Source organism: Zosterops lateralis (assembly GCF_965231275.1).
Source record: "Zosterops lateralis genome assembly, chromosome: 2".
In the NCBI taxonomy this organism is placed as follows: domain Eukaryota; kingdom Metazoa; phylum Chordata; class Aves; order Passeriformes; family Zosteropidae; genus Zosterops; species Zosterops lateralis.
In genome coordinates, this window is record NC_139763.1 from 60791103 (window position 1) to 60817239 (window position 26137).

General features: G+C 39.6%; 1 protein-coding gene across 1 annotated transcript in view; it reads right to left on the reverse strand.

Moving 5' to 3' along the window:
* VWA8 (von Willebrand factor A domain containing 8) overlaps positions 1–25408 on the reverse strand; it is a 177731-nt gene extending 152323 nt beyond the window's left edge. Inside the window, exons 1-4 of the mRNA XM_083854746.1 lie at positions 25249–25408; positions 13080–13157; positions 3334–3464; positions 1145–1255 (exon numbers count right to left, since the gene is read on the reverse strand). Coding sequence (XP_083710872.1) covers positions 1145–1255; positions 3334–3464; positions 13080–13157; positions 25249–25393 — 465 coding nt within the window. The 5' untranslated portion in view covers positions 25394–25408. The remainder of the gene's footprint in view (positions 1–1144; positions 1256–3333; positions 3465–13079; positions 13158–25248) is intronic.
* Positions 25409–26137: the final 729 nt, after the last annotated feature.

Here is a 26137-nt window from a genome sequence, read left to right on the forward strand (position 1 = left end):
CCCACAACCTACACAAATGCTCTTATCCTCTGGTAAATGAGAAGCAATTTACAGCCCTGATACACAGAATAGTGCTTGAAATTAACTCCTATTGTGCAATCCTCACATTTCCATTTAAGCATGAAATAATTCGAAATCCTAGAAGTAACTAAAATAAAATATATTTAGTTTAACTGTTAATTCTTCAATCTGAGGATCTTCCACTGCTCAAAGCCATTTATTGTGGTTTCAAGAAAATCTGTTTAAAGGTTTCTTGAAAGTTTGGAGGCTGAAAAGGAGACAACTGGGAATTAAAGGGAAAAAAAAAAGAAAGGAAAAATGTCTCTTTAAAAGAGAGAACCGAGCTTTCCAGTTTTCTATCACCAAACACTCATATGATAGTGATATCATTAACCTCCATAGCATCACCAACCAAAAACTCTTTTGGATAAATCCTTTGAGTTCATACTACGTCACAGGAACTCATGCATCTCATATAACTAGAAATCTAACTTCCGTAAAAATTTTAGGTATCTGGGAAAACAGACATTTCACATGAAGTGTGTATTTTCCCTGCAGAATCAGACAGGAAACATGCCACTGATAACTTATGAAGAGAAATCTTACCTAACCCAAATCACTGTATGGCTGCGTTAAATCAGCTACTGCTCTGAGGTAATATGGGTGGCAGGAGTGCTTAAATCATCATTTTATTCCAGATCAGCAGTGAGGTTTCAAATCAAATCTCCCAATTGTCTCCCTTTACTGTGCTTGGGTTTCACAACACAGAGCAGTCATAAAACACATGAACTAGATGCTTTTACAATTTAACTGGATCAGAAGATCAAAAAGAATACATCTAATGTGCTGCAAATGTTGAGGAAGAGACATAGCAAGAGTAGTGCTCATCTAACTTGCACAGAATGGATCTTACTCTTATCAAAAATGGTCTGTCTAAATCAACCCTGTAGTACTCTAAAGAGACAGAGTAATCTTAGATTTCGATAAAGATAACATTTATGATAATAATGAGATCATTGTGCAAGAGACTTTCTACTTGGATTAGAAACGTGTCAATCCACATACTGATTTTTCATAATATAAACCATGACTTCCGTCAAACTACTTGTGACTAATGACTAGATGGTGTGTGACTGCAACTTGCCTGGTCAAGATAAAAAGCACTTCCATCTCGGATCTCTCGTCGCTGTTTGAGGTCAGTCTCTGTGGTGTCCCTCGACAGTGCGATATATTCAACCTCCCTCTTTGTCAGCTCCTGTGGACAACAGTCTAAGGTTATTGCAAAAATAACACTATAACCCAAGTGACTGAACTTTAAGAATACACCTAATGGTGTAATTGTACAGAAAAGTTCTAGGCAGCAGCACAGTGATCTGAAATAACTCTGAACAAAATCTAATATCTCTTACTTTTAAAATGTTAACAGTGTGTTCTGCCTCAAACAAAATGGTTTGAATTTCTGCTCAATAAACTTTTATTTTCCCCAAATCTATTCTAAAAACATAATAACAACCAGCTATATACTCTTTCCATTGAACATCTGCAACATCCTGTAGGTTAATCTTCTGGTTCCAGACTCTAAAAAAGAGCCAGCATCTACAAATCACAAAAAAAAATCAGAGGTTTTCTGTAAAAGATTGAAATGTTCAACTCTCACAGTTCACTAATACTTATACTGTGATGCAGGTGTGATTATTACCTGCAGATGCTCTGCCAGAACACTGATGAACTATATTATTCTTATCCTCTCCTCCTTGGCTGTCATGAGATGCACTCTGCATCTGTAAAACTACAGACTGTTTAAAACAGGAGAACCCTGTTATTGTTTTCCTTATTTTGATTCAATATGAGATATACTTAGAATATGCTATCTTAAAGGAATAAAAACAATTTCCCCATGTATTTGTAACAGATATTTCTGCTACTTCCATATCTAGGTTAACATGCATTTTGCTTAGGAAACAGATTAATAATTAACTGCGCTTAGCCCTTACTCTTCAATTAAAGATATCACTGATTTAACAGACCTCTCTTAACAGGCAGCTTTCAACTCCAGTTGTATGAAAAGAATAAAGCAAATATATAAAACCCAATTAAAACTATTTCCTTTCCACTTTTGCCTATTGCATTACAAAGCTACCAATTCCTTTATGTTGCAGGTTGATATAGTTGCACTTTCTTTTAATTAAAGGAGGGAAAAAAAGTGTTTTTCAACAATTAGCCCTGCATAGGAATGCACAGTAGCTTTCAGCAACAGCAAATAGAAGTTTTCCATGTTTTTATATATTTTCATTAAAGGCACCACAACATGTATCAGCTCACATGGAAAGACCAGCCTTCACATATTTTTTTTGGCACAGCATTGCATCAATAAGATGCAGCTTTTCTAGTAGATCTCAAGTGCATACAGTCTGTGGCATAAATAACAAGGGACATTCTATATCCTATCCCTGGTTATGAGGTGTTTTTCTAAGTCCTCTTTTTCAGTTATAACAAACTCTTATCATTTATTTTAAGGAATGCATCAAACTGTCAAATAGCATATCTGGTTTGCTGAATTAAAAAATCTTTTCTCTCCTTTACAAAGTTCAAAATCTTGCAGCTTTCTCTTCTATGCTTTACCTCAAAGACCTAGTCTTTAAATTAGCATCTTTTGATTTTTAAAGGACAACTGCTCATACACCTCCATTTGTGATTCCTTTGCTCACCCAGATCTCAGATACAGCTCATAGCAAACCAAGTCCTACCCACATCACTTTTTGGGACAGACATCCCCCTCCTCCTGATCATTTAAGGGCACTGACTTTTTAAACATGAAAATTTGTACATGGTGCTGCCATGGTTCATGCAGATGGATGTAGGCACGTCCTTCCCACATTCCAAGAGAGGATCATACACGCATCCACTATTTCTAATCACTCAGAATAACTGTTCCCAAATGTTACTGAGAACACTTCTCTCCCAAATCCTTTCCTTCATTTCTTTTTTTATGTAATGAAGCAAAAATGATTTGTTGTCTGTAGCACTAGGCAGATATCTTAATCTTCTAAACATACATAATGCTGAGAACAAACTGTTTCTCCATTTGTGATAGCATATGGTAACACAGTTTTCCAACTCTTCTTCTTCCTCTGGTTTAAGCAGAAAAACATGTATTAAAATGTCTGTACTTTCTATTTGCCTATAACAAAAACTGAGCTTTGGAAAGCACATTTATGAAAAAACTTAATTGCTCCCTAAATAGCTTGCTGTAAGATTTTCTAGGACTACCTTTTGCCATTTGCCTAGTCTAAGAATGACTGACATTAATAATGATGTCTCCAACACACTCACCAGGTACTGCATGGCAATAGATCGTCGGAGAGGCCCAGGGGGCCCAATAAGAAAGACATCTTGGCCAAGAAGATCTTTCTGCATTATCCATCTTAAATGGTGGACTACAGACTGGGCCAGAGACTCTGTCACTTCAAAACACAAAGATAAGAACACGTTATTAAATTTTGAAAAGTGTTAGATATCTGGTCATTCAACAATTTCTTTGAGCTTATCTCCAAAATGAAAATACACAAAGCTGTACTGCCCTAATCTGGACAGCTGAAAACCAGACAATTCCACACAGAGTTTATATTAGACCACTTAATGTACACATAAAAGCTTATACATCTATCTTAACAATTGCTTTTTTCTCTGCACAACTTCATCCTTTCAAAAAACAACCACCAACATAAACCAGAAAAAAAAGTTGTGGATTTATATTTCACACTAAACTGATCAACATAAAGACTGGTTTTTGTTACTCAGTGTTGAGTGGACTCCCCAGCATCGGTTAATAAATAAATTCTATATTTACATAATATATTTACAAAATATAATTTGTAAAATATTTATCCAGCCTATATCCCAATGCTTCTGTGAATCGTGAAGCTCAAACAAACCCCAAAAAACTCTGATTGCACTAACTAAGATTAGTGCTCAGGGACAAACTGAATTTGTTACTTTTTTAAAAGACAACTGCATTCTTGTTTGTATTTTGACACAATAAACCATGGAATTAAATTATTAAGAAAATCCAAACTTTGCCCTATCACTACACTTATACCATACAGTAAAACTTTTACCACATGTATACAAACACTGGCAGCATGGAAAGCATCATGCAGAAACAGCACACTGAAGGAGCCATACATTGCCCTATCCCCAGAAAAGTCCTTCTCACAACCCGTCAGCAAAGCCTGGCTCGTTCTCAGCCACAAGCAAAAAGCACTTGTACAGGAGGAGAAGGTGAACATAAGCAAGTCTGGAGGGAGACTTATGGATGCATGTATGTGTAGGATTGCTTTCAGAACAGTCTGACAAGACCAATGATGAGGTTTGAAGCTGGAGGCTGAAAGGCAGTGACTGGGATGCAAAAGTGCAGTAAGAAAGGAGCAAAAGGCCACGAAATCTCCAAACTAATACTTGGTTATTGACCCTTTTTCAGTGTGATTACTGGGTGCAATTAGAAGCCAACATTTACAAAAACAAATCCTGATGTTATATCGGACACAGGGGAACCAGTATGTGCAAGGCAGAGTTAAGGACAGCAGGCAATAGTGCCACTCCGTTCTGAAGGGGTTCAGTTCACTGCTGAATCTTTGCAAAACAGAATTAAAATCCATTTTTGTAAGACCATAGAAACAGCATTAAATGACTGTGGGAGAATCAAGGAAGATTTTTCAAGCATAAGAGAGATTAAAGAAAATTTTAACAAAAACTAACTGAAGGCTGTGGTCTTTGGTCTGGCACTCAGGGAATCCATTTGAAATCATCTACTTCCAGACAAATTTACAATATCCTTACTACCAATATGAACAGAAATAGCATACACATGCAGGTGAGCAATCTATGCATTAGGATTATCAGATTAATTGTAAACAAACATTTCAGGTTTGCCTTATTGTCTAGTTTTGTTTTCTGAACAACTGTGTGAACATCAGTGTGTCCAAGACCAGCTTTCATATATGGTGTGGTGAAATCATATGAATGTAAAATGTTTTCTTCTTTCTCACTGAAATACTGTATTCTAAAAGCAATGCACATTGTACCACACACAGCTGGCCAAGTGCAAATCAATTCTTCACAAGGAATAACACGTTCCTTTCTACAAGATTTTCAAGGAAATTAGGGAAGTTCCTACTAGATATATTCTTTGGGAAATAGAGGGTAATACATCAGACCAGAATAACTGTTGTGTCCAAACTTAGCTACTGGATAGATACAGAAATTTGAAAAGCATCACCCAAAGAAAAAGTATTATCTTAAAGGTAAGATTAAAATTTTACAACAGATCTCATATTCATTATTACTTCTACCTGGACAAAGCCAATGTGCCTCTAGTGTATTTCTACAGTAGCTGTTCTCAACAGAAGAAAAGTACTTTGCTTGCAGTGGAAAAATAAGCTTGGAACTCCTTCATGTCAAAATTCATGCATTAGAAGAACAGCACAACCAGCTTAGACACAGCCTGGCTACAAATGCCCCTGGCATAATTCTCATTAATATGTGTAGCTATCGTTTTCATTTTGAGGATGGTCTCAAGAAAAAACTTGGAGCACACTTCAAAACAGTACCATAAATAGCAACAGCACTTTAGAATGTTCAGCAGCACCTGCAAGAAAAACTGTCATGTAAAAGAGAACATGAGTGTACAGCATTCAAAAAAATGTAAAATCTTAGAATGTGATCCCCATGAAAACCTTAAGGAACTTAAGGGCGCTTATCATTATTGTGTCTAAATAGTCCAAATGTACTCTGAAATAGCAATATAAAAATACAACTTACTGTCTGAGAATTTCCTGCTTTTTTGAGAAAAGGTCACAAAAGACAATTCCTTATTGATACATTTTGTATAAAATGTTTCCTTGCTTCCCCATTCAAATCATTCTCCTCACAAACGGACCACATCTAGATCAATTATAATACATGTTTTCAATCACAAAGTAGCACACTGACATCTGCAACCTCACTCAAAGGAAGCCTGTTACAAATGATGCCAACAATTCCAAGCTAGGATTCCCTAAGGTGAACTGTCAAGAGAGCAGCTTCCACTTGTCAGCTCCTTCAGTTCTAACATGTAATATCTGTATATTGTTCAGATACTAAACCCACTTCACCTTCCCAGTTGTCTTTTTAAAATTAGAAGAATCTAACATTTTCTTGTACATACAGTCTGTGCTGCAGAGTTTCTAAAAGCACAGTATGCTTTTCAAAAACAACCTCAGATGCACACGCACAGTATCTCGTATATCCCTTACATAATTTTAGACTTCTTGTACTGTATTCTCTGCATTGCAAGACTTTTAGGTTTTCTATAATATGACTTGAAAAAAAAAAATCTTCTCTATTCAAGAGCTGTATATCAACTTTACCACAAATACCACATAATAGCTTTCTATGACATTTAGAAGACAGGGCAAATTCACTGAGGAAAGAATCAGCAAGCATATTACAGCAATTTTTATTAATTACCTGATGAGTCAGATAGCATCTAATGCAAACTGGGATAGCACAATCTGTTTAGTGGCACTCTGCTGATTTGCAGCAGTTACATAGTAGGCCCTATATTCTTAATCTGCAGGATGGTGCATAGCAAGCCTCTGCAATGTATTCTCTAAGACACCATCTGGCACATGCAGGAGAGTAGTTGGTGCTACAATTTGCTATTCCTGTGTACCAAGGACAGACAGCAAAAGAGATTGCATTCTATTGATTTGTAATAAGTGATAAGTAGAACAGCACCTAGCAGAATCTGCACAAACATTCTGTAAAGTGAGCAGCTGAAGCTGAACAGAGAAATCTCCAAATAAGCAAAGTAGAAAGTGTTTTAGATAGATTCTGAAGCAAACACAGCAGCTGCTCTTGTTTGATCCACAAATCAGCTTTTGATAAAGCCAAGACTGAAATGGCTATGCTAGCCTCGGAAATATTCCAGTTCACTCATATTTGAATTTTTGGCATACTCACTGAAGCCATAAGATTCGTTGGAGATACCAGACAGTATCTGCTGGCAAGTCCTTGTGTCCCACCTCCAGAAGAAATCTCATGAATGTAGGAGACACATAACTCTTCCCACTGTTCAGACAGTAAGGTAAACTAATTCCCAAGAATACCTATTCCAGATGGAGTCCAAATACAGCAGAACCCCTGTATCTGTATCTCCCTGGTCTATCACATAATAACCAACAGGCACTTCGAGAACATCAATATAAATATTTTCAGCAGAATAAAAAAAGCCCTCTACACACCCTGAACCTTCACTACAAGGCATGCTCAGAGTCTGAAAACAGCTCCTTGTTTCAGGAGAGCTAAAAATTAATGACAGGAACAAGATTCCCTCCCATCTGAATACCTGTGGCAGTCCATGGCTGTCTGTAGTACATCCAACACAGAGAGCAGCAGTTGTAAAATACAGCTAAGGGAGAAGGGACAAGGAAGGAGACCTTTGTCTAAAAACCTAAGTACATTTCAAAAAGGGAATTTTTATTTTATTTTTTAAATGAGCTCACCGAGACTTACTTCACAACTTGTTCAGGCTGGGGGACAATGAGGAAAGAGAGTGAGTTGGCCAGGAGAGAGTGAAGGAGGCAGCATGGCCCAGGTAGAGAGCGAGGCACTCCTATGTGGTCTGCTTTCAGCTGCTGCCTTTCAGCAAATAAAACATTGCTGCTCTTCCCATTTCATGCTGATGCACAGAACTCAAAGAGTTTTCAGTCTCATAATGTGGTTACATCACAGGCAGTTTTCACTGGAATACTATTTTTCCTCATAATTTTTTCATGGGAACACTCTTCATTCCAAAAATTTTGGTCTTGCGGTGTTAAGGAAACAAGTTGCAAGCTTTTGCAGGGGCTTAGAAAGGGGCAAGTTACTTCTTGGATGAGACTATAAACTCATTTATCAACTCCTCACAGTTGATTACTTCACAGGAAGGTATTAGTTCTACACAGATAAATCCTTTTTCTCCATGTGAGTAGAAATTAAAGATAATATAAAGGAAACATGTAAAACCTAATAGCTTTCTGGAAGAAAACCTGAAGGGGATTCTGAAGACTAAGTTTCTCCCTGTGACACAAACATGGAATAAGTGAAACTATTCCTAGCTGGATGCACTACTCAGAAAAATACACAGAGCAGTTATCCATAGCTCAGACTCCAACTGGAGGGACATATTGTGTCTGCTTTTGAGCACAACAGCTCAGGCCAGCGTCAAAAAGTATGAGAGAATCTAGGATTTAAAAAAAAGAAAAAAAAATATCATAAGATATTTGAATTGAATCTAGAAAAGAAATAATTGGCTTCCAATATGCAAAACAGAAGCACCATGAAGAAAAAGATTCTCTGCATTAAGGTTATGCTAAACAGAATAAACCCCTGGCAACTAAAGGTATGCTCAAAAGAACTTAAATTAAGCGTTCCAACAAGCTTTTTGTCACAAAAGAATCCTTAATTACTGGAGGAAAGTATACAGAGAAGTTCTGAAATCTTTATCACAAGTACATTTTAAGAACAAGGAAGACAAATATCTCTCAGGAGTGGTTCAGATTCAGGTGGCCTTGAAGCACAAGGAACAGTGCAGACAACTCCCTGATGTCCATGCAGATCTTCTCTGTAAGTTTCCATGTCCCCATGTATGCCTGTGCCTCTCTCACTACAGAAAAATGTGGATAATGATGTAAAATGTGCAGAGCTCTACAAAAAGCCCACTATTTCAGATTCTGGATGAGGTGGCAACACCCAAATAACAGAACAGTTAGAAGTCTACATGAAAACTCAAACTGTTGAAATAATCATCATCTCTGAATGCAGACACCTTCCCTGAGGCTAGGAATGAAGAAATGGAATGACTGAAGGGTTTGTTAGCATGAAATTACAGTCACTCTGCAACCTGTCTCTAGAAAGTGTTGCACTCTGACACTCAGATGTAAAGTTAACACAAAAAAGAAAGAGCACAGATTCCAGTGAAAACCTGGGCCTACTTAGAGCAAACACTGAACATACACCAGTCCCAGCTTCAATACGTAACACACACCATCCTGTGAGGAGATAGAGATTATTACATGCTCAAACATTCTGTTTGAATTCATCACAATAATTACTGTTCCATATATTTCAACTGAAAAAAAACCTAAAAAATTCAACACTTAATCCCTTATATACACACATGTCACTTCTGATCATGCACTGTGGGGGCTGCTCAGATTGAAGACATCTGGCAAAAATGGTACTTTGAAATTAATATTCTACAATTCAATGCAATTGCATGTAAACTCTCTCAAATGCACTTGCACATTTACAGAGCAGCAAAGCCCTATTGAAAAAGAACATCCCTTTTCCTGCCCTAATGAGGATTTGCCATCATTGAACAAAATGTCCTGGAAGAGTTGTTAGGAGTAGTTTTGTCAAGATTAATAAATAGCTAAAATGTCAAGTACATTGTCATTTTCACAACATTTCCAGACACCATTAAGGAAAGCAGTACACTGTCATGAACCTCCTCCCCCCGCAAAAAAAAAAAGAAAAAGAGTGCATTCTTACAATTCAATTTGAGATCTAAACTATCACAGAAAGTCATACAAAGTTTCTCCAAAGTATAATTAAAGAAATAATCGTGCTTTCAGACATGGTGAGACTTTAAAAATGAAGGGCTTATTTTTACTGATAAAAGAACAAGCAGTGCAAAAATAAGTGCCCTCTTTCTAGAATGTGTCAGACACAGTTATGACAGAAATCCCATTAATAAAATTCCCTTGTGCATGACTCATTTTTACTTCTCACTTGCTAAAAGAATTCAGATTTTATGTAACTTTAATTATCATCTTCCAAGAAAAAGCCATTTGCCAACAACAGCAAAACAAATTAATATTTCACATGAACACACTGAATGGAGCATTTCATAGAGAACTTGCTAGGGACCTAGCAAAATCCTGAAAAGCAAAGACATGGAAACATAGGGCAGGCAGCAATACCTATCCTATCTATCATTTCTTCAAAATGTAATAAGGTGCAATAAAGGAGTTAAAAATCAGTCTAATTTGGTACCACAAAGAAATATTTTGGTATCAATTATGTGACAAAATGACAAATGTGAAGTTTTGTAGGTACTTAATACATTTATATTCTTTACTGTGTCACAATTTTTTTAGATTTTTAAGGCTATTTTTAAGCCTAGAAAACAATGCTGAGTTTAGAGTATGTTATAATATACCTAAAATTTGCTGCAAATTATAGATATGCACTTTCAACATTACCACATCTTAACATGGCTTTTACATGGCAGAAGAACAAAATCAGAAATATTCTACTTTACATAAATGATGAGCTAGAAAACAATATCATATGCAATAGTAGTAAATGAACTGCAATTGCTTCAATTCCCTCCTACTAGTTCTTACTCCGCTACAAACATTACAATGTCAGAAACCTTCTCAGGGATATTAGATATGATCTAATTATTTCTAGTCTTAGTTTAAAAGAAATCAGGTAAGTACACCTTTCATTTAAATTTAATATTAATTCAAAAATTAATTTTCAAAATATATGATGTTTTAGTTTATGAATTAGTATAAACATTCAATTACTTCCATTTGGTTTACACTAAAATAACTTGTATCTACAGCAATCATTCACCCAACAAAAAGAGAAATACTCTTAAAAGAAGAAAAAAAAAAGTTACGTAATGCACATACACTCCCTAAATGTCTCACAACAAGATGATAATCAACACGAGGTCAATGCAATCTACTTAACTCTACTACAGGAATACACTTTTGTTCTCCATTGTAAGGTAACCAAAGACCTTAAACATTAAGGGTTAAAAAAAATCTTAAGTTTAAATATAAAAAGGAACTACACTCAAGTATTTGAAATAGATTTTCTGCTATAGAATACATTAGTATTCCACCTTACTTAATTTTAACTAATTTGATACTTAGGTTTACAAGCAAAATTTTGTACCTCATGTAAGCCTACTTTCAGTACATGACTAATGATGCACAACAGTATCCCAAGCATGACACAAGCTCCTTTCAGTCATGATTATTAAAATAATAATAAAAAAATAGAATCTACTAATAATACATATATTCTAATAAATGTTACTGTTACTTGGTATCAGATTTATGTTAGTAACAATGATATTATTATTATGTGGTATCGGATTTTAGCTGAGATCTCATTATTCTGTACAGTTCCATGCTTAATAACTTTTTTCTTTTTATAGTCATTAAACAGAAAAATCTCTCCTTTGATTCTACCAAATGATTTCATAATTCTCTGACCTTCTCAGCCCAAAGAACTGAAAGAGATGCTGTTGGACTAACTTAGAGCTAACATTTAACATGCTGAGAAGTGCAGGTTAAACAAAATATGTAATAGTGACTGGTAAAGCATTGTTATAATTAACACATTTGGTACAGCACAGAAAATGAGAAAGCAAATCAATCTACCAGAATTATAAATAAGTGAAATGGATTAGCACAGACAATTGATGTCCTTGATGATCAAAATGAGAGGAGGCACACAAAATAAAGGATGAAAAGCAAAAATCTATTATTTAAGGAGCTGTAAAATGTAATAATACAGTGCAGCATATCTCAACTGTTTGGCTGCATTCCCAGGGAACTCATGGGAAATGGGAAGTGTCATCACAATCTAAACCAGAAACCTTTTCCTCATAGGGCTACCCTGTAACAAGGGCTGGTATGAGCCACTGGGAATTTCTGGTACCTTAGATCACCAGTAGGAAAGTGACAGTGTGATGCCCACAAAGTTATGAGACTTCAGCAGCCCACAGTCCAGATGCAGATCAGTGATCTGGCCCACCAAACTACCAGCAGATTTCACATCAGTCAAATAGTCAAAGCAAACAAAATCTTTCATATTGCTCCCTCAGCAACTTGATCTACCTGAAGACGTCCCTACTCTTTGGGGGGGGTTGGACTAAATGACCTTTAAAGATCTCCTTCCAACCAAAACTGATCTATGATTCTGTATTTCTGCTACATGTCTCCAAGGGAAAATATTTCAGACTAAATGTTGTGTGACAAAATAGAGGCAAGAAACAATTATCTAAACATGTCAATATTAACAGTCTACTATCCCAGTTATTATGAAATTAGGAATCATAGAAACAGAATGGTTGAGATTGGAAGGGATCTCTTGATGTCAGCTTGTCCAACCTTCTTGCTCAAACAGGACCACCTAAAGCCTGTCTGGTGAACTGCAGCACAGTTGCCTAAGAAAACAACATAAACTTTTTATACTGCCAGCTGTGCAATGGCAAGTCTATTGTTGATATTATCAATGCCATTTGTCTAAAACATGAACAAAACAAACAAAAAGACCAGTGCCCCAGTTTCTTGATTCAAAATGCCATGGAATGAATTTAGACATGCTCCTGGAAAGAAGAGTCAGGAAGTAAGGATGGCTGCAAATCAGTGATGTCTATAACAAGGTATCAAAAGATAATGCGAATCAATTTTAGGTACATGTGTTTACATTGTTAATGTGCATAACTGGCTGTGTATTTTCCATTTGACAGCATTTTTCATGGCTATGCAATTGATTTCTCATTAACTTGATGGATCGCAAAGACCTGTATGTTTGACAACAGTTACGTGATAATCTGGGAATACTAAATATCACAGTAGAAAAACACCACACATCTGCAAACTCCTAGGACATATAATCATATCACAATTGAACGATAATTCTAAATGGCCACAGTTTTACGAACGAACACCTTGAGATTATTTTTAGAAGTAATCCCTGGATAAGAATCCTTTTGAATAAAATAATTAAACATAAAACCAATGATTCTCTTACTGTCCCATTGCGCAATGGCACAAGTTACATTCAAAATTAAGATTCCTATACAACCAGCTGAACCAGAGATACAGTAATGAAGTAAGCAAAGACAGTCTCCCACAAACTGCGTGCTTCTTCAACATATATCATTAGATCATTTCAGTAAAGTCAGTGAGGTGATTGAGTGAGTAGAAATTTTTTGAATAGACTACTTCAAAAGGAAAGCAAATCCTTACTGTAGTTCTGTGGAACGAGTTCTGGGTTCTTCGGTGTTTTGAGTTTAAAAGACACATCTCCAATAGTCACAGTATCACCTATAATAAAGAAAAGAAGCCTTTTAGTTCTTATATACATAGACACTTTTAAGTATTTAAAGTCCTTAAAATTTAAATCATAGTGCTGTAGTGAGACTGACTAAATGTTCACAAAGCAGCCTCTAATGTGTTTGTGTTTACTAATCAGGTTCTGCTGCTTTTCAGTAGATCAGGTACTTGGACAATCTACATTTAATTAATATTACTTTTTCCTGTTTTTTCTTTTATTGCTGCTCTTAGGGCCTTAAATTGTTGGGACCTATGGATATCAAGCCCAGTGTAGAACACAATTCCAGCTACAATTGTTGACTTACTGAAATTAAAACCAGCATGTTTGCCTGTAGAACTATCAGCAACAAACACTTGTAAGAGTGATGATTTCCCCAAGTTTTCAAGTAGCTTGGAACAGTATTTGTTCAAGGTACAAAATTACATATTCATGCCAGTAGATCCTTCCTGCACTCCCTGACTATATAGCTGCAGAACCTGGAACCTTTCCAAAGTCTGAGTGGTCCCAAGCACTTCTTGCTCAGGGTTTCAACAAACCTAAAGCATCTGGCCATTTTACTAAATGCTCTCTTCACTAGGATCTGCCTGTCTTATCTATCATTCTGCAACCACAGGCTCGAATTAAATTGCAGAGCATGCCCTGTGCACTTTCTCATAGAAAAAGTGAAATCTAGTTTGTGGTACAGAAATAGGCAAGCACCGGTGCAGCAGCAGTCACACTGAAAAACAGCACAACACCCAAAACCCAGGAAAATGAGGTTTGGACTAGTAAGAACATGAAAGTTTATTTTTTTTCAAGAGTCTGGGCCCCACAAATGAGTTCACAAGTATTAAGACCATGAAAGTAAGATTACTCTAGCAAAATGACATTTTTCCCATTACTGTTGGTAAATATAACACCACCTCCACTGCACTGTAGCGCATGTGTGAGCATGGAGAGGATTTCTGGAGTAAGACTGCTGCACAGGAGTATAGTTTTGCTACAGCACTTGATTGCACCCCCTTTCTACGAACTGAGGCCAAGTTTTGGAACTGTCTCATGTGTTCATGCTTTTCTCAGAAGTGAGATGCAGAAAGTACAGAGCCCACAAACAAGATCAAACAAAGATCTAATCCTCCTGTAGACCTGCTCCTTGTCCTGTTCCAACCAAGAGGACCCAGTCTACAGTTGCCTATCTCCAGCACCATGAAAGACACCAGTTTGGAAGACCAATGCTGGAAGGAGAAAGGGAGATGTTGGAGAAGCAGACTGCCCAAATTACAAGAGGCAACTAAAACACATATGCAGTAGCTCTCCTTTCAGTCAGCCATGACACCAGGTTTGCACTCAAATGCAGTTCTTTTCCAGCATACCCAGATTTTACTGCTCATCTCACAGGACTAAGAATCCCCAGGTTCTGACATGGCTCACACAATTCATGGGAAAGGACTAGATTTGCAACAGCCAGAGTAGAACCACCTATAGTACCAAACAGGAAGCAGTGAAGAAAGGATTATAGCTGACTTCCTGCTAAATTGAAGGGCTTGACTAGAATGCAGAGACTGGGATTCACAGCCTGACATACATGTCTGCACATGGGTCTTTATATTGCTTCTGGAATCAGCCCCCCATTCTACCCTAAAATACTGGGAAAACGTAGTAACCTGGCTATTGTTCCCACATTTTATGCAATGCAATATAATACATTTTATGCAACAATACATTTGGAGGAATACAGTGTTCCAACAGCTTGCCAGAAAGTGGGATGCAGGAAACAGCAGTACTGCCATATAAAAGGCAGACAAATATTCATCCCTGGTTCTCAGGGCAAGCAGAACCAAGCAGCTCCCACTCACCACGCTAGAACTATGCACCTTCTTTGATTGTGCAAGAGCCCAGAAGTGGAAAGGTTCCAAACAGAGCTGGGCTAAGCTAAGATTTAGGTAGCTGTCTAGGGCTTTATCTCCTTTTCTGGCCCTTGCTGAATTTCCTTTCAAATGCACCAGAGAGTACTGTGCCCTCTCCAGCCTGAAGCATTCAAACACAGTCAAAAAGAAAGTCCTGCAATAATAGCTTAGAGCCCTGGTCCTGACTCTGGGAACTCCTACATAAATTAAAGTCACTGAACAGCAGACATAGTTACTGCAGGGACCAAAATCTAGTCTTTGGCTATCCCAGTGTTGTGCCCAGTTCTTTGAGTTTTAAAGTAAGAATAACTATTTTACTGACTAAGCATCATCTCCCTATGCCTTTCCTCTACTGCAGCTCCAAGCTCACTCTTTCTTATGGGGAACAGCTAATCGGGATCATGGCAGGGCACCAACATTTTTGCCACCACACCTTTTTAATCTGGGCTACCCATGGTGATAGGATGAGGGGAAGCCATATGAAGAGTGGCTGAGGTCACATGCCTTTTCAGCCTGGAGAAGAAGAGACTGAGAGGAGACCTCATTGCAGTCTGCAGCTTCCTCATGAGGGGAAGGGCAGGGGTAAGAACTGATCTTTTCTCTCTGCTGATCAGGGAGGCACGAAGCTGTGTCAGGGGAGCCTCTTCTTAAATCTCTTCAACCCAGAGTATGGTTGGACACTGGAACAGGCGCCCCAGGAAAGTGGTCACAGCCTGACAGAACACAGGAACTGTATTTGGATAATGCTCTGAAGCACATGGTGGGATTCTTGGAGCAAATTCCTGTGCAGGGCCACGAGTTGATGATCCACGTGGGTTCCTTCCAGCTCAGAAAATCTATGGTTCTATGAAAATGCCTCCAAGTTGACGAAAACACCCTAGAAGCCCACTGCCTCCTCCAAAAGTTGACATCTTTCTCATTAGCTCAGCCTGGAACAACTTTAACATTCTAAAAAGAGGAGGTTGCCTTTCATATCCCTAAGAAATTAGTGACAGTTTATTTTCTCACAATTCCCCAGCCAACATGCAATGAGACAAGAGTATATGATTAATTAGCTCCTAGCTGAAATCACCTCAGCTCAACAGTAAATACTATTTCATGCATACACAGTCTTTCAAAACCCAGTAGGGCCAAGATGCCAAAACAGTAAGATGTCAAACTTTTTCTGTACTTTGGGATGATAATATCACCTACAGGATAGAATTCCACAGTTTATTAGCACAGTACTGAAAAGCCTTAGTTGATTTCCTACAGTCCCTTAAAAAAATAATCAAAACCAAGTTTTGTCTAGGTGAAAAATGAAAAATGCATCACTTCTGGTGATATTAATGTCAGTCCATATCACGCTAACCCTTGATCAACATTTGCAACCATGTTCAAAAATCCAACAAATATTTCAGACATCAATGGACCCTACAAGTTTTCATGAAAAATGGACTGGGAGAGAACTGTATGTAAGATGTGGTGAGAGCTGAGCACACAGTCAGGGTATTCAGCTTTTAATTGGTTTGTTGCTGCCTGGAGACACATGTTGCCTCCAGCTTGCTATTTTTTTTTGTCCAAAAAGCAAAAATATTAGCAGTGTTTAATAGAACCCTAAGCAATAACAAACCAAGACCACAGAGTCCATTTTCCTAGCTAAATGAGCACAGGGAGGATTAGCCCACTAATCTTATCACACACTTCCACCTGGGTTACATTTTCTCGTCTCAATTTGTTTCTTCTGCACTTGTTTAAAAACTCATGTTTGGTTACTCCATTTCCACTGCATTTCCAAACCCTTTGAACAGAGATGTCATTCTGGATAGGCTCTTTCTAGTGTTTCACCAGCTGGCAAGGAACTGATAACAGCCTGCTTGGTAAAATGGTGGTGTTAAATCAGCAAAACCCATAATTTGAGCACATGTATCCCAAATTATCTGACTACATGGCAAATTAGGGAACAGCCCACATATTCCAACCCATTCCACAAACTGCTACCACACTATTGCGGACAAGAGCTATATCCACAGGAATTGGTAATGGAAACTTTGTAGGCTGTATCAGACTTGCTCGGGCAAGAAGTGAAGACGTGCTTCTGCTTTCTTGTCTCCCACAGAGAAAACAGTAACCTTAGATACCACAGTCTCGGGAGAAACAGTGGGATACAAGCAGTGCGTAATGTAACAAAGAAACATGGCTGCTGAAACAAAACAAGAGCCACATCAGCCAGAACCCAAAAGGTAAAGGGGACATCCCATTCATGGAGGAGAATACAGACACAGGAGGTCTTTCGAGAGCCTATGCAACAAGGGTCAAAAATCAGCAGCACACAGGATCCTGAGGAGACACACAAAAAACCACAAAAAAAAAAAAAAAAAAAAAAAAAAAAAAACCAACAACAACCAAAAAAAAAACACCACAGCCACCAGCCTCAATACATGCAATGAACTCATCCTTCTGCATCTGAGACAGGTGTGAATTGCATCTCTGGCAATACAGAAATTCACACATGGACATATAGCTACCCAGCAATTACAGAGCACTGAATGATATGCTCTCTGCTTTAGACCTATGTTTTAGACAGAAACAATATTATTGTCTGTATCTGTTTTTTACAGTAACTGAGAAGAGCTCTTCAGACAAGCAGGCCTTGTCTTGCCTACTCAGTTTGAATAGAGAGGCAGCACCTCCAGCTCCAAGCCCCTGAGCTGCAGTGGAAACAGTCGGAGGCTGGGAAGGCACTTTGGCAGGGCACCCCTGCATGAACACCCCACGCTTTTATTCTCTCCCAGCATCTCCTACTCACTGCTGCCCAATATGGAACAGTAGGTTTGATGCACCTTTGTTCTGACCCACTGTGGATGATGTGCTGTTGCAATCTCAGTGAGAAGGCTTCCTGAACATGAAGTCTTATTGTGCACTTGGCACCTTTGATCTTAAAAGCCAGTATGTATAACACCAACTATCCCTCCTCACCTCTCCGCCTCCCAAGAAGAGACTGTTCCCTAATCCTACTATTTATTCCTGTATGCTGAAAAGAAAAAGCCACTGCTGTTATTATTTACAGCTACATTGGTCATGTATAAAGATAAACAGATTGCATACCAACTACACTTTAAGAACTTACAAAGCAGAAAGAAATGTTATTCTACTTGCCATTTTTCTGGTAAAATAACACATTAGTAAAAAAAGAATAAAATTAATCCATTTGAAAAGGCTATTTTAAAATAAAGAAATTAAGAAATCCTACTCTAAAAGAAAACTACTTGAAGATATCTATATGTGTATTTAGGTTTTTGAGTACACAACACAAATAGTTCCAATCTCATGTGTAAATCGTATTTGTATTGTCTGTGTTTTTGTAAGACACTACAATGAAGCTTCAAGAACATGTTTTTAGGTTGCTGAATTTATTGCCTTCTGGCCTCTTCAGTCCTGAAAATAGGTGAGATTAACACACTCTCCTTAGTATTTAACACATTCACTTGTACACAGACCATCCATCTGGTTTCAGAACCTGCAACAGCAAGAGCATATTAAAACTGTGAAAGTGCTAAGCTTTGCTAATAATAATTTCTATGTGATAAAACCACACCTGTTAAAAGAAAGTCTGAAATCTATATTATATTCAAATGTATATTTCCAGGTCTTAATTTCATTCTAATGTGAAGGAGGGGAAAAAATATGCTTTGAACTGGTATTTATCCAGCACACTTCCATAAAGAAACAGACAAGAGCATCAGCTCTTACTAATCCTTGAGGAACTGACTTATTTTGAAGAAACAGAAATTATACTTTCCAGGTCTTTTTCTTTTTCCTTAACTTTTCCAAATACACTATTCAGGGGAGGAAAAAAAAAGGCAGCCCTGTAACTTCTTTTTTACATTTCATAGCAGCTCTTATTGGCTATCTTTATGGCTGCAAATATTACATTCATTGAGCAACTCTGTTACCTATTCTGCACCTCATATCAGTATTGGAACCTCCCAAACACATAAATATGAGGGGCAGAAACCTATTCCCTGCACTCTCAAGGTTTAGATTTGTTCCTTAATCACCAGTGCCTTCACACATAGATGAGGTGGAGCTCAGCTCCTGTCAACAGGACTCTGCAGTCTGACAGCTGCTGCTGACTGAAACAGACGAATGTTTACATCACAAAACCTATCTCTGAGCTAAGCAAGAAAATCCACTAAAGTTCTGGTTTTTTATGGGCAAAAGGAAGTCCTTCACTCCAAAAGACCAAAACATTTGCTTCAAACATAAAATTTGAATATTACACAATCTCTACTCAATGTTCTTTTTAGACCCTTTTTTTTTTTTTTTTTTTTTTTTTTTTTTTTCAGGTTTGAAGCTAACATTAGATTTTCCAGTTGTCTATTTTGGGCTGGCTAATGAGTGTCTTTACTGGTTACAGTCCAAGGTGTCATGAAACCAAAATCTCAGTATTTACTCCAGAAAGATAACATTTTTATTCATTTTTCTGCATTAGCAGAATATCAACATCATGAACTCAGAATCTTATCTGACATTGATCTCTGCTCACTGGTGACCAGTGATAAGACTTGGGGAAATAGCCTGAAGCTGTGTCAGGAGAGATTTAGGCTGGATATTAGGAAAAGGCTTTTCACCCAGAGGGTGGCTGAATCCTGGAACAGGCTTTCCAGGGAAGTAGTCATAGCATCAAGGTTGACAAAGCTCAAGAAGCATTTGGACAACACTCTCAGGAACATGGTGTGACTCTTGGGGTGTCCTGTGCGGGGCCAGGAGTTGGACTCAATGAATCTTGGGGGTCTCTTCCAACCCAGCATGTTCTATGATTCTGTGATCCAGCACGCAGGAAGCATGCAATCTTTACTTAGCAAGAGCTATTATTTGTGTGGGCCAATACCCTGAAAGTAGGGAGTCTGATAATGCTCAATTACAAAAGTCTTATGAGGTGAAAAGTCAGTTTTAAATGTTTACTACCATGATGATCTTACACAGACTTGATAAATTCCAGAATACCTCTTCATAATACATTTACCATGCGGGAGAGGTGTTAAGCTGCCCATTTCATCAAATGCCAAAACACTGAAGAAACACTTGGTCATCTTCAACCTCAACATCAGTTTACTACCAAGATGAGATCTAATGATATCTGATGAGCTCTGTCTGACTGAATCTCAAAAACCTTCAAGGATGGATGTTCCACAGGCACTCTAGCCAATCTTTTCCCCTCTTTCAACCAGACATCACTGCTGTATTCAACCAGACATCACTGCTATCCCACAGCCTTTTCACCAAAGCTGTTACTCAGCCAGTCCCTTCCCAGCAACACTTCAGTCCATTGGCAGATCTTCATACTTGTAAACTTTCTGAGGTTTCCCTTGTCCCAGTTCTCATGTTCATAAGAGTCCTTCTGGACCAAATGTCTGCACTCTGGCAAGATGGTAGGGATTTTGTTTCTACATACTGAATTGCACTTTTAAACTCCTGCTGTCTGTCGTTACTTGCACTTTTGTATGCTCCCCTTTTAGGTCATTGAGAAGCTCCCTGCTTGGCCAAACAGGCCTTCTATTGCTGCTGAATGATGAGCTGCCATTAAGTTTTCTTTAAAAATTTTTGAGCTCTCCTGTGCACCTTCCATCTTCACAGCTGTTAATCCAAAGGATTCTATCCACCAATCTCCTGAATAAGTGAAAGCTTGCAGTCCTGAAGTCCAGGATCCCAGTTCTGCTGCTCACCTTCCCAGCCTTCCTCCAGATGTGCAATGCAGTCATGTTCCAGTCACTGAGACCCAGGCTGCCACCTGTGACCAAACTGGTCACAGCTCTTCCCTTCTTGAAAGCAGCAGACAAAGTGAAGAGTTAACTCCAGCTCTGGCATCTGAGTTACACAATTTTTACCAACACGGCCTAGGAAGCACCAAGAGTGCATGCACAATGCCAGATTGCCCTCCTAGCTGATGTCTGCATGGCTGAAATCCTCCGTGAGCATGAAAGCTTGTGAGTGGGAGGTTACTGCTAGCTGTCTGTAGAAAGTGATATCCACCAGCTCCTCTTAGTCACACAGTAACAGATGCCCACCACATCCCCAGTGCTCCCTCTCAAATCTTCTGTAGCCAGTGCTACTTTTGTGAAAAATTAGCTCAGGGTGTTTTAAAACTGTACAAAGATTTCTGAAGTACATTTTGCTCAGTGGAGAAAAACCAGACTATCTATTCTAAATTGAGCTTAGATAACAAGTACATTAATATAATTTCAAAAATGTATTTCAACCAAAATGAACATACAACTGAAAATCAACAGAAATGTTTTTGAAATTTCACGTTTACTGAAAAGCTATCCAAAATTGACAAAACAGCTTTAAAATTAGCTAAGGCATTGCCTGTAACTATCCTGAGTCCCTGAGTATGCAAGCAGCTACCATTTCAATCTTATGCATTAAGCTGGGCGCAACTTGTAGAACACATCAACACATATCAGGCCTGTAACAGTTGTTTAACAGAAAAAAAATAAATTTCAAACAACTGCCAAATATTAACACTCAGAAGCTATTTACTGACAGCCAGTCATATACCAAAAGTGAAGCTGACCTGACATTTCACCCCTTTTTTTCCAGCTACATCAGCATGTCTAATAAAATACACTGATTTTTTTTTTTTTAACCACAAACCTTTTCTTTTCTAAATGTTAGAATAATTTGAAATAACCCAGGCATAACTCTGCAAACTTTCAGACAACTGGCTTTGAAAATTCCCATCTCCATTTGCTGCCTTTTGAGTTACGCTGACGCAACAGCCCTACACAAGGCTCACCATAAATCAAATCCCTGGAACGATTTCAGTCACCACAATGCAGCCCCCTAAGCACAACTACGGAGGCAATGAACAATTATAGAATGTCATGAGGAAGAAGAAAGAATGAAGTCTCTTTATAAATAGGTTTTGCCAGCGAAAAAATGAATACTGCCAGAAACATGCTCACAGCTGTCAACACGTGAACTTCAACAAAGATAATGACACAGGAAAAATTGGAAAAGGTAATGTGCCAGAAAACATTTACACTCATCATCAACCAGTTCTTTAGTCCTTGGACAATGACAAAACCTGGAAAAAAAATCCCACTTAAAACCACACAAATTCATAGTCTTCTTTCAGATTATCGATTTTTACCACAATCATTTAGATCCTGTACACTGATAATGAACATTACAGGATTCTGAAGTGTGACATAATTTTCATAAGTGACTGTGTTTTACTCAGGAGATACACTTGTATGTACTACTGAGATCTTTTAGGCTTTAAACACAAGTTTGATTAGGAACTGGAATTGATCAAAGATTTCATATAAGGAAAGTAGAGGAAGTGAACCTGGACAGACAGGGCTACAGAAAACAGTGAATGTAGCTATATTTTGGTCTACACAAACGACAAAGCGTAAGTTATTTTATGTACAATGACCAGCAGAGCACACGAGAGACCTTCCTTTGCCTGTACTATCTGACTGGCAATGGGTTTTATTTTTCCAGCTCTTCAGTTTACATCAAATTGAGCATTTATTCCCTCTAACCCCTTAAGGCAACTGCAATATTGTGTATTCTGTCAGCTTTTTATATGTATTCATAGTATGTATAGATTAAAATAACTAAATAACAGACAACTGAGTTATGTAGAACTCCACTTTATTCAGCTCATAGTGCATTTAAACTAATTCATCATGAGGAACTCCGCAGTCTACAAAACTTTGATACTTTTTAGTCTTTTAGAAGGAAACATGAAACCTGCATTAAAACTGATTCTGACAGTCAGCCTTCTACAACATTTGCTACTACAAATTGTTTCCTTCATTAATTAAATGGTACAACCCCAAACCCTTCCTAGATACTCCCATTACCCTTTTGTCATGCAGTCTCTTTCACTTCAAGACTTCTCTTAAGCTTTACCACTTGTAAAGTGGTAAAACCACTTAGCTTTAGCGACTCCACAGCCCTCAGTGAACCAGCAAGCCACATTCACTCTGCAAAGACTGAGCTGAAAAGCTAAAACCGATGGATTCTCCACACGGAACAGCACAACATCAGGCAACAGCTCCTCCCTTACACCCAAGAGGTACCAGGAGAGACAGTAAATCTGACTTGGCAGGGATGTCACATCCAAATTACTGCATACACAACAAGTTGCTGTTTAGTTGACTCTTAACAGCTTCCAGCCTTTTAAGACACATTTTGTTTATTTATGGAAGAGACATGTAACCTCAACACTGTTTACAACAAGAATTGTAATTACAGCAGCTGCACAGAAATAGCAAAAAAAAATATGGCACAAAAATTGTCAGACCATCTTTTGTAACTTCAGTATCCTCAAAGAAATGCTAGGGTGTGCAAGAGGACATACAAACATTTGAAAAAATAATTAAAAAAACACCCACAAAACAAAACAGGAAAAAACCAGTATTCTTAATATCAAGGTCCCAAATTCACAGAAATATGGAAAACAAAACAAAGAATGCCATGTCTCAGGTGTCAGGAGAGTAAATATCCCTAATATTATCTACAAGATTTTCTAGAGCTTTGTGACTTAAATCTCTCTACCAAAACTTCTACCATCATTAATTTTAACTGGAAATACTCCTACTATTCACATATATACAGTGTATTCACTCTGAGTGAAATATCACTGAGTTAAACTCAGTTGCATTCCACAGCACATTTAAAATGATGAAATATTTTTAGCAATGTTGCATTTGCTACCATTTTGCACTGCTAAATTTCCTTTTGTTCTTAAGGTTACTAATCCAAACAAAGGGCTGAAATGTGCTCAGCTATCTTCTTCAGGTGTTTGTTTTATTTGACTCACTTCATTGTTAACTTGTTTTCTTCTACCCTAATTTGTTTAATGCTAAATAACTCCAGTCTTTTTAGCACTTTTCACAAATAAAATACTATCTATTCACAAAATTTTAAAGGAATTTTATGGCTATATAAGACTTCTTATATAGCCATAAAGACTTCTTAAGCCTTAAAGACTTCTGTCTTGAGTAACTTTTCAGAAACTAAACAAAGGAAGGAACCGGTCACTAATTAAAAATTATTAAAAGGGAGAGAAATGGGATTAAAGGGGTGTAATTAAGAGCTTGAGCAAATACTCCCACATCAGAATCACTTGCAGATCACTACTCATCACTCACTCTGGACTTAGGAGCTTTGCTGCTTTTGGCGTTCATCCTGAGAAGCATCAGTTCCCCGAGGCACATGTCACCCTTCCCAGACACCACTCTGCACAGGCCCATCACCTGTCTCAAGGGTCATCAGAGGATATTCCAGGGCGATTCAGGTCATCCTTCATGGCATCTGCAGGCTCAAGGTCAGCCCTCTATCCCATTACCACACGCTGCCGGCACACTCAGACACGCCCCAGCCTTGGCAGCCCGCACACAAACAGCTCTGAGGCTCTGCCCCAGCCCAAAGAGGAAGACACATTCCATGTGGTGCAGGAATAGAGGGCACGGCAGGATGTGACAGGCGCTCTGCAGAGCAGGTGCTGCTCACGGGCACCAGGGCTGCCCTTGGCTTCACTGTGCCGGCAGCACTCGGACCAGGAGATATCATCAGCCACAATAAGCGTCCCTGCAAGCCTGCGACTGAACTCTGCCCTTTCCCCTCGTGCCAGATTGGAATCAGTCAGGTTAGAAAAGACCTCTGACCAAACACCACCGTACAACCACACCACGGCACCAACACCTCCAGGGATGGTGACCCCATCACCGTCCCTGGAAAGTCCATTACAATACCTAACCACCCCTCCTGTGAAGAAATCCTTCCTCCAGTCCAACCTAAACCACCCCCTGGCAGGCACAGCTTGAGGCTGTGCCCTCTTACCCTGTCAGTTGTTACCTGGGAGAAGAGACCGACCCCGGCCTGGCTATACCCTCCTTTCAGGGAATTGTAGAGTGATAAGGTCGCCCCTGAGCGCCCTTTTTCTCCAGGCTAAACACCCTCAGGCGCTCCTCATGGGGCCTGCACTCCAGGCCTTCGGCCAGCCCCGCTGCCCTCCCCGGAGCCCCGCACTGACAGCAGGAGACAGAGGGGCGGCAGCGCAGGCTGGACCAGCCCGCAGCGCACAGGGCGGTACCGGCCTCCCCGCGGCCCGGGGGCTGTGGCCGAACAGGGGCAGCCCCGGGAGGCTGCGGGGCCGGGACACGGGCCCGGGGTGGGTATGTGGGTGGGTTACCTGAGCTGTGCAGCGCCCTGACCTCGGAGCGGCCGGAGCGCGCCGCGGCCGCGCCGCCGCCCACCACCTGCCGCAGGAGCAGGCGGACCCTGCGCGCAGAGGGACCCCCGGCCCCGCCGCCCAGGCACAGCACCCGCGACGGCATGGAGAGCGCGGGGAGCCGGGCACGGCCGGGACACGGACACCGGGGCTCAGACACCGGCACCGCCGCCGCCCGGCCCAGCGCGGGGGAAGGGGAGCGCCGCCGCACAAGGTCCCGCCGGAAACCGGGGCCGGGCGGGCGCGGGCCGGAGAGAGCTGCGGGCCCCACAGCCCGGGCCCCCCTCGGGAGGGCGGCGGGGTAACCGCGAGGATAGCTTGTTTTCTTTTTACACGAAGGGGCTGAACGCCACAGCTGGGCAGCTGGGAACGTTTGGGACGGCCCGGAGAGCCGGGCAGCGGCGGCTGAGGCGGATTCGTGCGCCGAAGGTGTTTCCGACCTCTGGTGTCCCCAGTGCCGCCGCGCTCCCGGGCCTGATGGGCCCTCCGGCCCCCGTGCCGCCCCTCGCCCGCTCGGCATTCCGGCATTCCCTACTTCGGCAGGAATTCGGGTTACTCTGGAGTGACGTTTGCCTTAGATGTGAGATTTTTGTAAAAGGTCACGTTGCAGAAATAGACTTCAAAACTGGCTTATTCCAGCTCAAAATAATGCTCTTGGAGTTAATGTGAAAGCTCGCGAGTAAATTTTGGAATAATTTGTGGAAGGACGAAGCTTTCACGCTAACTAATCCTAATTCCAAGGGAAATCCAGTTGAGACTTGGATCTCAGCACCATTGGGAAGACAGTGAGGCACCTTTGTGGCAGCAGAAGCCGGAGTGAGGCCACCACCTTTATCAGCTGCACATCAGG